This window comes from Scyliorhinus torazame, chromosome 13 (assembly GCF_047496885.1).
Source record: "Scyliorhinus torazame isolate Kashiwa2021f chromosome 13, sScyTor2.1, whole genome shotgun sequence".
Taxonomy (NCBI): domain Eukaryota; kingdom Metazoa; phylum Chordata; class Chondrichthyes; order Carcharhiniformes; family Scyliorhinidae; genus Scyliorhinus; species Scyliorhinus torazame.
This window is the reverse complement of record NC_092719.1, coordinates 96,431,478-96,445,911: the sequence shown is the minus strand read 5'-3', so window position 1 is coordinate 96,445,911 and position 14,434 is coordinate 96,431,478. Positions and strand designations below refer to the sequence as shown.

Below are 14,434 nucleotides of genomic sequence, written 5' to 3'. Positions count from 1 at the left end.
TTATCTATGCTCCTCACTATTTTATCAACCTCTATAAGAATCATAGAATTTACAGTGCAGAAAGAGGCCATTTGGCCCATCGAGTCTGCACTGGCCCTTGGAAAGAGCACCCTACCCAAGCCCACACCATCACTCTAACCCCATAACCCCACCCAACATTTTTTGGACACTAAGGGCAATTTAGCATGGCCAATCCACCTAACCTGCACATCTTTAGACTGTGGGAAGAAACCGGAGCACCCAGAGGAAACCCACGCAGACACAGGGAGAACGTGCAGACGCTGCACAGACAGTGACCCAAGCCGGGAATCGAACCTGGGACCCTGGAGCTGTGAAGTAACTGTGCTAACCACTATGCTACCACGCTGCCCCTAAGCCTCCTACGCTCTAGGGAAAAGGGTCCCTGCCTATCCAGCCTCTCCTTATAACTCAGACCATCAGGTCCTGGTAGCATCTTCGTAAATCTCTTCTGCACTCTTTCTAGTTTAATAATATTCTTTCTATAATAGCGTGACCAGAACTGTACACAGTATTCCAAGTGTGGTCTTACTAATGTCTTGTACAACTTCAACAAAACGTTCCAACTCCTGTATTCAATGTTCTGACCAATGAAACCGAGCATGCTGAATGCCTTCTTCACCACCCTGTCCACCTGCGACTCCACCTTCAAGGAGCTATGAACTTGTACCCTAGATTTCTTTTTTCTGTAACTCTCCCCAACACCAGACCATTGCCCTGATTTGATCTACCAAAATGCATCACCTCATATTTATCGACATTAAACTCCATCTGCCATTCATCGGCCCACTGGTCAAGATCCTGTTGCAATCTTTTTTTTAAAATATATTTTATTGAAAAAAATTTTCCCAAACAACAATTTTCCCTCTTACAAAACAAACGCAACAGTAACAATACAGAAATTTTTAACAATACCCAAGTAACAAAACCCCATTATCTATTGACCTAAACTAAACTAACCCCCCCCCCCCCTCCCCCTTCCCCCTCCCCCTCCCCCTTGGTTGCTGCTGCAGGTCGTCTGTCTTCCCTCTAACGTTCCTCTAGGTAGTCGAGAAATGGCTGCCACCGCCTGGTGAACCCTTGAGCCGATCCTCTCAGGGCAAACTTTATCTGCTCCAGTTTAATGAACCCCGCCATATCATTTACCCAGGCCTCCAGTCCGGGGGGTTTCGCCTCCCTCCACATGAGTAGAATCCTGCGCCGGGCTACTAGGGACGCAAAGGCCACAACGTCGGCCTCTTTCGCCTCCTGCACTCCCGGCTCTTCCGCAACTCCAAATAGAGCTAACCCCCAGCCTGGTTTGACCCGGGCCTTCACCACCTGCGAAATCACTCCCGTCAGTCCCTTCCAATACCCTTCCAGTGCCGGGCACGCCCAAAACATATGTGTGTGGTTTGCCGGGCTCCCGCCACACCTCCCACATTTGTCTTCCACTCCAAAGAACCTGCTCAATCTTGCTCCCGTTATGTGTGCTCTATGTAGCACCTTAAATTGAATCAGGCTGAGCCTGGCGCATGAGGAAGAGGAATTTACCCTGCTTAGGGCATCAGCCCACATACCCTCCTCTATCTCCTCCCCTAATTCTTCTTCCCACTTTCCTTTTAGTTCGCCTACTGACTCCTCCCCCTCTTCCCTCATCTCTCGATAAATCTCTGACATTCAGAGCCCTCTCCGACCCACACCCCTGAAAGCACCCTGTCCTGTATCCCCTGTGTCGGGAGCAACGGAAATTCCCTCACCTGTTGTCTAGTAAACGCCCTCACCTGCATATATCTCAAGAAATTTCCCCGGGGCAACTTATACTTTTCCTCCAATGCTCCCTAGCTCGCAAAAGTCCCATATATAAATAAATCTCCCACCCTCCTAATTCCCAACTGGTACCAGCTCTGTAATCCTCCATCCATTCTTTCTGGGGCGAACCTATGGTTGTTCCTGATAGGGGACCCCACCAGGGCTCCCCGCACCCCTCTCTGTCGCCTCCACTGTCCCCAGATATTCAGTGTTGCCGCCACCACCGGGTTTGTGGTAAACTTTTTAGGTGAGAACGGTAGCGGCGCCGTCACCAGCGCCTCTAAACTCGTCCCTTTACAGGACTTTCTCTCCAGTCTTTTCCACACCGTTCCCTCACCCTCCATCATCCATCTACGTATCATTGCCACATTGGCGGCCCAATAGTAATCGCCCAAGTTCGGTAGTGCCAATCCTCCTCTGTCCCTACTACGCTGAAGGAACCCCCTCCTTACTCTCGGAACTTTCCCTGCCCATGCGAAGCTCGTGATGCTCCTGTCTATTTTATTAAAAAAGGTCTTGGTGATTAATATAGGGAGACATTGAAATACAAATAAGAACCTCGGGAGGACCATCATCTTAATTGCTTGCACCCTGCCCGCCAGCGATAGAGGCTGCATGTCCCACCTCTTGAAGTCCTCCTCCATTTGTTCTACCAGCCGTGTCAGATTAAGTCTGTGCAAGGTTCCCCAGCTCCTAGCGATCTGAATCCCCAGGTATCGGAAGTTTCTTTCCACTTTCCTTAGCGGCAAGCCTTCTATCTCTCTACTCTGGTCCCCTGGATGTATCACAAATAATTCACTCTTCCCCATGTTTAGTCTATACCCCTAGAATTCCCTGAACCCCCTCAAAATTCGCATAACCTCTATCATCCCCCCCGCTGGGTCCGGCACGTATAACAATAGGTCATCCGCGTATAACGAGACTCTGTGTTCTTCTCCCCCTCTAATCACCCCTCTCCATTTCCTGGAGTCTCTCAACGCCATGGCCAGAGGTTCAATTGCCAACGCGAACAACAATGGAGACAGCGGGCATCCCTGTCTTGTTCCCCTATATAGTCGGAAATACTCCGATCTATGTCGACCTCCAACTACGCTTGCCGTTGGAGCCCCATAAAGAAGTCTAACCCAGCTAATAAACCCGTTCCCAAACCCAAACCTCCTTAACACTTCCCATAAATACTCCCACTCCACCCTATCAAATGCCTTCTCTGCGTCCATTGCCGCCACTATCTCTGCCTCCCCCTCCACTGGGGGCATCATTATCACCCCTAATAGTCGTCGCACGTTAACATTCAGTTGTCTCCCTTTTACGAACCCTGTCTGGTCTTCGTGCACCACCCCCGCCAAATTGCTGGCAAAGGTACTGGCATCGAGGATCTGCCAGTACCTTTGCCAGCAATTTGGTGTCCACGTTCAATAGTGAAATAGGTCTATAGGACCCGCACTGTAACGGATCTTTGTCCCTCTTCAAAATTACCGATATCGTCGCCTCCGACATCGTCGGAGGTAGAGTCCCCCCTTCCCTGGCCTCATTGAACGTCCTCGCCATCAACGGGGCCAACAGGTCCACATATTTTCTGTACTATTCCACCGGGAACCCGTCTGGCCCCGGGGCCTTCCCTGCTTGCATGCTTCCCAGTCCCTTAATAACCTCGTCCACCTCAATCGGTGCCCCCAGGCCTACCACCTCCTGCTCCTCCACTTTCGGGAACCTCAATTGGTCCAAGAACTGCCGCATCCCCTCCTCTCCCTCTGGGGGTTGAGACCTATACAGTTCCTCATAGAAGGTCTTGAACACCTCATTTATCTTTCCTGCCCTTCGCACCGTGTCTCCCCTTTCGTCTCTAATTCCTCCTATCTCCCTCGCTGCTGCCCTCTTTCGCAATTGATGAGCCAACAGGCGACTAGCCTTTTCCCCATATTCATACCTCCTCCCCCATGCCTTCCTCCACAGTACCTCCGCCTTTCTGGTGGTCAGAAGGTCAAACTCCGTCTGGAGTCGTCTCCTCTCCCTGTACAATTCCTCCTCCGGGGTCTCTGCAAATTCCCTGTCCACCCTTAAAATCTCCCGCAGTAATCTTTCCCTTTCCTTGGCCTCTGTTTTCCTTTTGTGGGCCCCAATAGAGATCAGCTCTCCTCTGACCACCGCTTTTAGTGCTTCCCAAACCACTCCCACAGGGACCTCGCCGTCGTCATTGACCTCCACGTATCTCTCAATACACCCCCGCACTCTTGCACACACTCCCTCATCCGCCATCAGTCCCACATCTAATCGCCAGAGTGTTCTCTGCTCCCTGTCCTCTCCTACTTCCAGGTCCACCCAATGTGGGGCATGATCCGAAACCGCTATGGCTGAGTACTCAGCTTCTTCCACCCTAGAGATCAACGACCTTCCCAAAACAAAAAAATCTATCCGGGAGTACACTTTATGGACATGGGAGAAGAAGGAAACTCCCTAGCCCTCGGTCTAAGAAATCGCCATGGATCCACTCTCCCCATTTGGTCCATAAACCCCTTAAGTACCTTGGCCGCTGCCGGCCTTCTTCCGGTCCTTGAGCTGGATCTATCTAGCCCCGGGTCCAGCACCATATTAAAGTCCCCTCCTAAAATCAAGTTTCCTACCTCCAGGTCCGGTATACGCCCCATCATCCGTCTCATAAATCCCGCATCGTCCCAATTTGGGGCATACACATTAACCAACACGACCTCCATTCCCTCCAGCCTACCACTCACCATTACATATCTACCTCCGCTATCTGCTACGATGTTCTTTGCTTCAAATGCTACCCGTTTCCCCACCGAAATGGCCACCCCTCTGTTCTTTGCGTCCAGTCCTGAGTGGAACTCCTGTCCCACCCATCCTTTCCTTAGCCTAACTTGGTCCGCCACCTTTAGGTGCGTCTCTTGGAGCATAACCACGTCTGCCCTTAGTCCTTTCAAATGCACGAGCACTCGGGCCCTTTTTATCGGTCCGTTCAGGCCTCTCACGTTCCACGTGATCAGCCTCACTAGGGGGCTACCTGCCCCCCTCCCGTGTCGACTAGCCATTACCTTCTCTAGGCCAGTCCCATATCCCGCCTCCACGCTCCCACTCGCTCCCCCAGCGTCGCATACCGTCCCCGTCCACCCACTCTTTAGCCATTTCCTTTTGGATTTCCGCAGCAGCAACCCAGTTGCCCCCACCCCCCCACCCCCCACCCCCGCTAGATCCCTATCTAGCATGATTGCTCCCCCCATATCACTTCCGTAAGTCAGCTGACTTCAACTGACCCCGGCTACTCCTGCTCACTCCTCGACCCCCCCCCCCCCCCCCCCCGTGTGGGGGAACTCCCATCCGCCTTGCGCCTGTCTTCCCGCCTTATTCTTTCTGGCGCGGGAACATCCCTTTACCTGACCCGCCTCTTATGGCGCAGCTCCCTTTCCCCTCCCCCTTCCCTTCCCCATTCTCCGACTATGTCCCGTCTTTCCCCCCTCACCGGCGCCCACATTTCCCCAATGTCTCCCCCCTTCCCAGTTTGCTTCTCAATTAACCTCAACCATAACATTAACAAAATCAATAACAATAACATTTCCTGCAGCATCAGTCCCTCAGTTCCGATCCAATTTCTCTTCTTTGATGAAGGACCATGCTTCCTCCGCCGTCTCGAAATAATGGTGTCTCTCCTGATACGTGACCCATAGTCTTGCCGGCTGCAGCATCCCAAACTTCACCTTCCTTTTATGCAACACCTCTTTGGCTCGGTTGAAGCTCGCCCTCCTTCTCGCCACCTCCGCACTCCAATCCTGGTATATCCGTACCACAGCATTCTCCCATCTGCTACTCCGCACCTTTTTAGCCCATCTCAGGACCTCTTCTCTGTCCTTAAGGCGGTAAAATCGCACGATTATCGCCCTCGGTGGTTCTCCCGCTTTTGGTCTTCTCGACGGAATCCGATTTGCCCACTCCACCTCCATGGGGCCCGTAGGGGCCTCAGCACCCATCAGTGAGCTCAGCATCGTACTTGCATACGCTCCACAGTCCACTCCTTCCACACCCTCAGGGAGACGCAGTATCCGAAAGTTCTTCCTTCGCGCTCCGTTTTCTAGGGCCTCGATCCTTTCAGTACACTTTTTATGAAGTGCGTCTGAGTCTTAACGGCCAGGCCCAGGATCTCGTCCTCAATATCTGTCACCTTCTGCTCCACCACGCGGAGCTCTGTCTCCTGGGTCTTTAATGTCTCCTTGAGCCCCTCAATTGCCTGTAGCATCGGGGTCAGCACCTCCCTCTTCAGCAGCTCCACGCACCATCTCACGATTTCATCCTGCTCAGGCCCCCATGTCGCCTGCGCTTTCTCCGCCGCCATCTTGTACTTCTCTCCCTCTGACCTTTTGATCGACGATTCCTCGGGCTGCAGCCGCCGCCGCCGGTTTTTTCCTCCTTCGTTTGGGGGGGACTCCCTTCTCACACACCCCACACCGGGTTGGGTCTTAAAAAAATTCCCCGTTGGGGCTCTTAGAAGAGCCCGAAGGTCCGTCGGAGCTGGAAGCGCCGAAACGTGCGGCTAGCTCGGCATCACCGCAACCGGAAGCTCCTGTTGCAATCTTATGTAACCTTCTTCACTGTCCACTATGCCACCAATCTTGGTGTCACCTGCAAATTTATTAACCATGCCTCCTACATTCTCATCCAAATCATTAATTTATATAACAAATAACAGTGGACCCAGCACCGATTCCTGAGGCACACCGCTGGTCACAGGCCTCCAGTTTGAAAAACAACCCTCCACAACCACCCTCTAGCTTCAGTCGCCAAGCCAATTTTGTATCCAATTGGCTACCTCATCCTGGTTTCAGTGATATTTAACCTTTTTGCAACAACCTACCATGCGGTACCTTGTCAAAGGCCTTGCTAAAGTACTGTAGACAACATCAACTGCACTGCCCTCATCTACCTTCTTGGTTACCCCTTCAAAAAACTCAATCAAATTGGTGAGACATGACTTTCCCCTGACAAAGCCATGCTGACTTTCCCTAATTAGCCCTTGCCTGTCTAAATGCCTGTAGATCCTGTCCCTGAGAATACCTTCCAACAATTTACTCACTGCAGAAATAAGGCTAACCGGTCTGTAGTTCCCGGGCTTATCCCTACAGTCCTCCTTAAACAAAGGCAGAACATTTGCTACCTTGAAATCTTCAGGCACCTCTCCTGTGGCTGTCGATTCAAATATCTCAGCAAGGGGGCCGGTAATTTCCTACCTAGCCTCCCACAACGTCCTGGGATACATTTCAACAGATCCCGGGGATTTATCTATCTTGATGCGCTTTAATTGGATTGGATTAGATTTGTTTATTGTCACTTGTACCGAGGTACAGTGAAAAGTATTTTTCTGTGAGCAGCTCAACAGATCGTTAAGTACATGGGAAGAAAAGGGAAGAAAAGAAAATACATAATAGGGCAACACAAGGTATACAATATAACTACATAAGCACCGGCATCGGATGAAGCATACAGGGGTGTAGTGTTAATGAGGTCAGTCAATAAGAGGGTCATTTAGGAGTCTGGTAACAGCGGGGAATAAGCTGTTTTTGAGTCTGTTCGTGCGTGTTCTCAGACTTTTGTATTTCCTGCCCGATGGAAGAAGTTGGAGGAGTGAGTAAGCCGGGTGGGAGGGGTCTTTGATTATGCTGCCCGCTTTCCCCCGGCAGCGGGAGGTGTAGCTGGAGTCAATGGATGGGAGGCAGGTTTGTGTGATGGACTGGGCGGTGTTCACGACTCTGACGTTTCTTGTGGTCCTGGGCCGAGCAGTTGCCATACCAGGCTGTGATGCAGCCAGGATAGGATGCTTTCTATGGTGCATCTGTAAAAGCTGGTAAGGGTTAATGTGGACATGCTGAATTTCCTTAGTTTCCTGAGCAAGTATAGGCGCTGTTGTGCTTTCTTGGTGGTAGTGTCGACGTGGGTGGACCAGGACAGGTTTTTGGAGATGTGCACTCCTAGGAATTTGAAACTGCTAACCATCTCCACCTCGGCCCCGTTGATGCTGACAGGGGTGTGTATAGTATTTTGCTTCCTGAAGTCAGTGACCAGCTCTTTAGTTTTGCTGGCATTGACGGAGAGATGGTTGTTACTGCACCACTCCACTAGGTTCTCTATCTCCCTCCTGTCTTCTGACTCATCGTTATTCGAGATCCGGCCCACTATGGTTGTATCGTCAGCAAACTTATAGATAGAGTTGGAACCAAATTTTTCCACGCAGTCGTGTGTGTACAGTCAGTAGAGTAGGGGGCTAAGTACGCAGCCTTGCGGGGCCCCGGTGTTGAGGACTATTGTGGAGGAGGTGTTTTTATCCATTCTTACTGATTGTGGTATGTTGGTCAGAAAATCGAGGATCCAGTTGCAGAGTGGGGAGCCAAGTCCTAGGTTTTGGAGCTTTGATACAAGCTTGGCTGGGATTATGGTGTTGAAGGCGAAGCCGTAGTCAATAAATAGGAGTCTGATGTAGGTGTCCTTGTTGTCGAGATGCTCTAGGGATGAGTGTAGGGCCAGGGAAATGGCGTCTGCTGTGGACCGGTTGCGACGGTATGCGAATTGCAGTGGATCAAGGTGTTCTGGGAGTATGGAGGTGATGCGCTTCATGATCAACCTCTCGAAGCACCTCATTACGACTGAAGTCAGGGCCACTGGACGGTAGTCATTGAGGTACATTGCCTGGTTCTTCTTTGGCACTGGTATGATGGTGGTCTTCTTGAAGCAGGTGAGGACCTCGGAGTGGAGTAGGGACAGGTTAAAGATGTCCACGAACACCTCTGCCAGCTGGTCCGCGCAGGCTCTGAGTGCACGACCAGGGATCCCGTCCGGGCCCATCGCCTTCCGAGGGTTCACTTTCAGGATGGCCGATCTGACTTTTGAAGCTGTGATGGTGGGTATAGGGTGAGTTATTAGCTGCTGGAGCACTCGACAGCGGATTGTTGGTTACCTGCTCGAACTGAGCATAGAATGCATCGAGTTCATCAGGGAGGGGTGCGCTGCTGCCGGAGATACTGCTCGGCTTCGCTTTGTAGCCCGTTATGTTGTTTAGTCCTTGCCACAACCGCCGAGAGTCTGTCTGTGACTCTAGCTTGGTTTGATATTCTCTCTTGGCATCTCGGATGGCTTTACGGAGGTCGTACCTGGATTTCTTGTATAGGTCAGGGTCGTCTGCCTTGAACGCCTCAGATCTGCCCTTCAGTAGGGAGTCAATCTCACGATTGAGCCATGGTTTCCGGTGGGGGAACGTACGTACCGCTTTCTTTGGCACGCAGTCGTCCACACATTTGCTGACGGTGGTGGCATACTCATTTAAGTTGGTCGCTGAGTTCTTAAATATTGACCAGTCCACTGGTCAATAAGAAGTCTGATAAGAGCTCTTCTGTTTCCTCGGACCAGCACTGCACGACCTTCTTAGCTGGATTCTCCTGCTTGAGTTTCTGCTTTAATGCCGGGAGAAGGAGCACTGTTTTATGGTCTGATTTCTCAAAGTGCGGTCGGGGAATGGAACGGTAGGCGCCCTTGATTTTTGAGTAGCAGTGGTCAGGAGTGTTGTCGCCCCTGGTGGGACAGGAGATGTGCTTGTGGAATTTTGGCAGTACACTCTTGAGGTTGGCCTTGTTGAAGTCTCCGGCCACGATGAACAAGGCCTCTGGGTGTTCTGTTTCGTAGTTATTTATAACTGTACAGTTCATCCAGCGCCTTCCTCACTTCTGCCTGGGGTGGGATGTAGACCGCTGTGATAATTGCTGAAGTGAACTCACGTGGAAAATAGTATGGGCGGCACTTCACGGTCAGGTATTCCAGGTCCAGGGAGCAGTAGGTCGCCAGGGTCGCCACATCCAAGCACCAGGAGGAGTTGTTGAGGAGGCAAACCCCTCACCCTTTGCTTTGCCTGATGACGTGGTGCGGTCCGCCCGGTGAATTGAGAAGCCTTCAGGTTGTAAGGCACAATCCGGTGAGGTGGGGGTGAGCCACGTCTCTGTGAAACAGAGCACACAGCAGTCTCTTACTTCCCTCTGAGAGTTAAGTCTGGCATTAAGTTCATCCAGCTTGTTTTTGATCGCTTGGACGTTTGCCAGGAGTATGCTGGGGAGAGGGGTCATGAAACCGCGTTCCTTCAGTCTAACCTGCAGACCGCTGCGTTTCCCTCGCTTCCTCGGGCAGCGGCTGCGGCTGGGTGATCCTGTCGACAAACAGTAAATACTGATGAGAAATATTAATTTAGGACCTCTCCCATCCCTTATGGATCTGCATATGTGACTTTGTTTATCCTTAAGAGGCCCTACCCTCTGCCTAGTCACCTTGGATTTTCCTTTGCCTTATCTGCCCCTTTTTGCCCTCTTGTATTCTCTCTTAACTCCACTCCAACAAACATATACTCTTCAAGGAATCCACTTGATCCCAGCTACCTATGCATGCCATATGCCTCCTTCTTCCTTTTGACCATGGCCTCAATATCCCGAGTCATCCAGGGTTCCCTCCTTCTACCAGCCTTACCCTTCACTCTAAGAGGAATGTGCTCACCCTGAACCCTAGTTAACACCTTTCTGAAAGACTCCCACTTACCAGCTATCCCCTTGCCTGCAAATAGGCACCCCCAATCAACAAGTTCCTCCCTAATACCCTCGAAATTGGTCTTGCCCCAATTTAGAATTTTAACTTTTGGGCCAGAACTATTATTCTCCATAGCTATCTTAAAACTAATGGAATTATGTTCACTGATCCCAAAGTGATCCCTCACTAACACTTCCGTCATCTGCCCTTCCTTATTCCCCAGGAGGAGGTCAGGTTTTGCCCCCTCTCTGGTCAGGCCATCCACATATTGAATGAGGAATTCTTCCTGAATACACTCGACAAATTTCTCTCCATCCAAACCCCAGTGCTATGGCTTTCCCAGTTAATGTTGGGAAAGTTAAAGTCCCCAACTATTACCACCCTATTTTTCCGGCAGCTATCTGTAATTTCTTTACATATTTGCTCCTCAATACCCCACTGACTATTTGGGGTCTATAGTACAGTCCTATCAATGTGATCTCACCCTTCTTATTTTTCAGTTCTACCCATATAGACTCAGTGGGCGAACCCTCGGATATATCCTGTCTCTGTACTGCCGTGATACTGTCTCTAATCTAAAACAAAACTCCCCCTCCTCTCTAACCGCCTGTTCTATCTTTCCTACAACATCTGTACCCTGGAACATTGAGCTGCCAGTCCTGGCCCTCCTTTAGCCATGTTTCAGTAATAGCTATAATATCCCAGTCCCATGTACCTATCCATGCACTGAGTTCATTTGCCTTGCCCTTAGCCTCTTGCATTGAAATAAATGCAGTTCAATCAGTTTCTCTGCCTTCCATTTTTGACTTTTGTGTCTATCCTCTCTTTACTATCCTCCGAATTCCTGCATTGGTTCCCAACCCCCTGCCACATTAGTTTAAACCTTCCCCAATAGCACTAGCAAACAACTCCCGAGGACATTGGTTCCAGTCCTGCCCAGGTGTAGACCGTCCAATTTGTAATGGTCCCACCTCTCCCAGTACCGGTTCCAATGTCCCAAAAATCTGAATCCCTCCCTCCTGCACCATCTCTCAAGTCACGTATTCATCCTGTCTATCCTGTCATTCCTACTCTAACTAGCACGTGGCACTGGTAGCAATCCCGAGATTACTATCTTTGAGGTCCCACTTTTTAGTTTGGCTCCTAACTCCCTAGATTCAGCATGAAGGACCTCATCCCGTTTTTTACCTATATCGTTCAACTCTCTGAGAGTGTGGGGGAGGCAGGTTAAACTGTCAGAGAGTGTGGGGGAACTGTCTGAGAGTGTTTATAATGTAACTGCTCAATGAGAAGCTCCTCAATCTGATACAACTTCTGAATCTTTTCTGTAGAGTTGATGACAGTGAATGAAAGATCTCCATCATTAACGGCTTGCTCACCAAGTAGTGCCCTGTCCTCGGTGTTTCATAGTTTCCAGATACCCTTCATCCATAAACAGAAGAGGAGTCCAGCAGCTCTGAAGGAGGTAGGCTTGCTGTGACAGACACTGACCCTGAGAGAGACCTCTCCCTGTGACACACTGACCCCGGGAGAGACCTCTCACTGTGACACACTGACACCGGGAGAGACCTCTCCCTGTGACACACTGACCACGGGAGAGACCTCTCCCTGTGAGACACTGACCTCGGGAGAGACCTCTCCCTGTGACACACTGACCACGGGAGAGGCCTCTCCCTGTGACACACTGACCCTGGGAGAGATCTCTCCCTGTGAGACATTGACCCCGGGAGAGACCTCTCCCTGTGAGACACTGAACCAAGGAGAGACCTCTCCCTGTGACATACAGACCCCGGGAGAGACCTCTCCCTGTGAGACACTGACCCCGTAAGAGACCTGTCCCGGGGAGACACTGACCCCGGGAGAGACCTCTCCCTGTGACACTCTGACTCCAGGAGAGACCTCTCCCTGTGACACTCTGACTCCAGGAGAGACCTCTCCCTGTGACACACTGACCCCGGGAGAGACCTCTTCCTGTGACACACTGACCCCGGGAGAGTCCGCTCCCTGTGACACTCTGGCCCCAGGAGAGACCTCGCCCTGTGACACACTGACCCCGGGAGAGATCTCTCCCTTTGACACTCTGATCCCGGGAGACACCTCTCCCTGTGAGACATTGACCCGGGGAGAGACCTCTCCCTGTGGGACACTGACCCCGGTAGGGGCCTTTCCCTGTCACACTCTGGCCCCGATAGGGGCCTTTCCCTGTGACACTCTGGCCCCGGGAGAGACCTGTCCCTGAGACACATATATCCCGGGAGAGACCTCTCCCTGTGACACTCTGACCCCGTAAGAGACCTGTCCATGGGAGACACTGACCCCGTAAGAGACCTCTCCCTGTGAGTCATTGACCCCGGGAGACACCTCTCCCTGTGGGACAAAGACCCCGGGGAGAGACCTCTCCTTGTGACACACTGACCCCGGGAGAGACCTCTCCCTGTGACACACTGACCCCAGGAGAGACCTCACCCTGTGACACACTGACCCCAGGAGAGACCTCACCCTGTGACACTCTGACCCCAGGAGAGACCTCTCCCTGTGACACTCTGACCCCGGGAGTGACCTCTCCCTGTGAGACACTGACCCCGGGAGAGTTCTCTCCCTGTGAGACACTGACTCCGGGAGACACCGCTCGCTGTGACACACTGACCCCGGGAGTGACCTCTCCCTGTGAGACACTGACACCGGGAGAGAACTCTCCCTGTGACACACTGACCCCGGGAGAGACCTCTCCCTGTGACACTCTGATCCCGGCAGAGACCTCTCCCTGTGACACATTGACCCCGTGAGAGACCTCACCCTGTGACACTCTGACCCCAGGAGAGACCTCTCCCTGTGACACACTGACCCTGGGAGAGATCTCTCCCTGTGAGACATTGACCCCGGGAGAGACCTCTCCCTGTGAGACACTGAACCAAGGAGAGACCTCTCCCTGTGACATACAGACTTCGGGAGAGACCTCTCCCTGTGAGACACTGACGCCGGGAGAGACCTCTCCCTGTGACACACTGACCCCGTAAGAGACCTGTCCCGGGGAGACACTGACCCCGGGAGAGACCTCTCCCTGTGACACACTGACCCCGGGAGAGACCTCTCCCTGTGACACTCTGACTCCAGGAGAGACCTCTCCCTGTGACACACTGACCCCGGGAGAGGCCTCTTCCTGTGACACAATGACCCCGTGAGAGACCTCACCCTGTGACACTCTGACCCCAGGAGAGACCTCTCCCTGTGACACACTGACCCTGGGAGAGATCTCTCCCTGTGAGACATTGACCCCGGGAGAGACCTCTCCCTGTGAGACACTGAACCAAGGAGAGACCTCTCCCTGTGACATACAGACTTCGGGAGAGACCTCTCCCTGTGAGACACTGACGCCGGGAGAGACCTCTCCCTGTGACACACTGACCCCGTAAGAGACCTGTCCCGGGGAGACACTGACCCCGGGAGAGACCTCTCCCTGTGACACACTGACCCCGGGAGAGACCTCTCCCTGTGACACTCTGACTCCAGGAGAGACCTCTCCCTGTGACACACTGACCCCGGGAGAGGCCTCTTCCTGTGACACACTGACCCCGGGAGAGTCCGCTCCCTGTGACACTCTGGCCCCAGGAGAGACCTCGCACTGTGACACACTGACCCCGGGAGAGATCTCTCCCTTTGACACTCTGATCCCAGGAGAGACCGCTCCCTGTGAGACATTGACCCGGGGAGAGACCTCTCCCTGTGGGACACTGACCCCGGTAGGGGCCTTTCCCTGTGACACTCTGGCCCCGGGAGAGACCTGTCCCTGAGACACATATATCCCGGGAGAGACCTCTCCCTGTGACACTCTGTCCCCGGGAGAACCCTCTCCCTGTGAGACACTGATGCCGGGAGAGACCGCTCCCTGTGACACACTGACCCCTGGAGAGACCACTCCCTGTGAGAGACTGACCCCGGGAGAAACCTCTCCCTGTGACACACTGACCCTGGGAGAGACCTCTCCCTGTGACACTCTGATCCCGGGAGAAACCTCTCCCTGTGACACTCTGATCCCGGGAGATACCTCTCCCTGTGAGACACT

General features: G+C 52.4%; 1 protein-coding gene across 1 annotated transcript in view; it reads left to right on the top strand.

Annotated features, from left to right (window-relative positions):
- The window catches only part of LOC140388201 (FYVE, RhoGEF and PH domain-containing protein 5-like), a 1,404,405-nt gene that overhangs the window by 982,542 nt on the left and 407,429 nt on the right, over nucleotides 1-14,434 (top strand). The window contains exon 17 of the mRNA XM_072471982.1: nucleotides 11,703-11,836. Coding sequence (XP_072328083.1) covers nucleotides 11,703-11,836 — 134 coding nt within the window. The remainder of the gene's footprint in view (nucleotides 1-11,702; nucleotides 11,837-14,434) is intronic.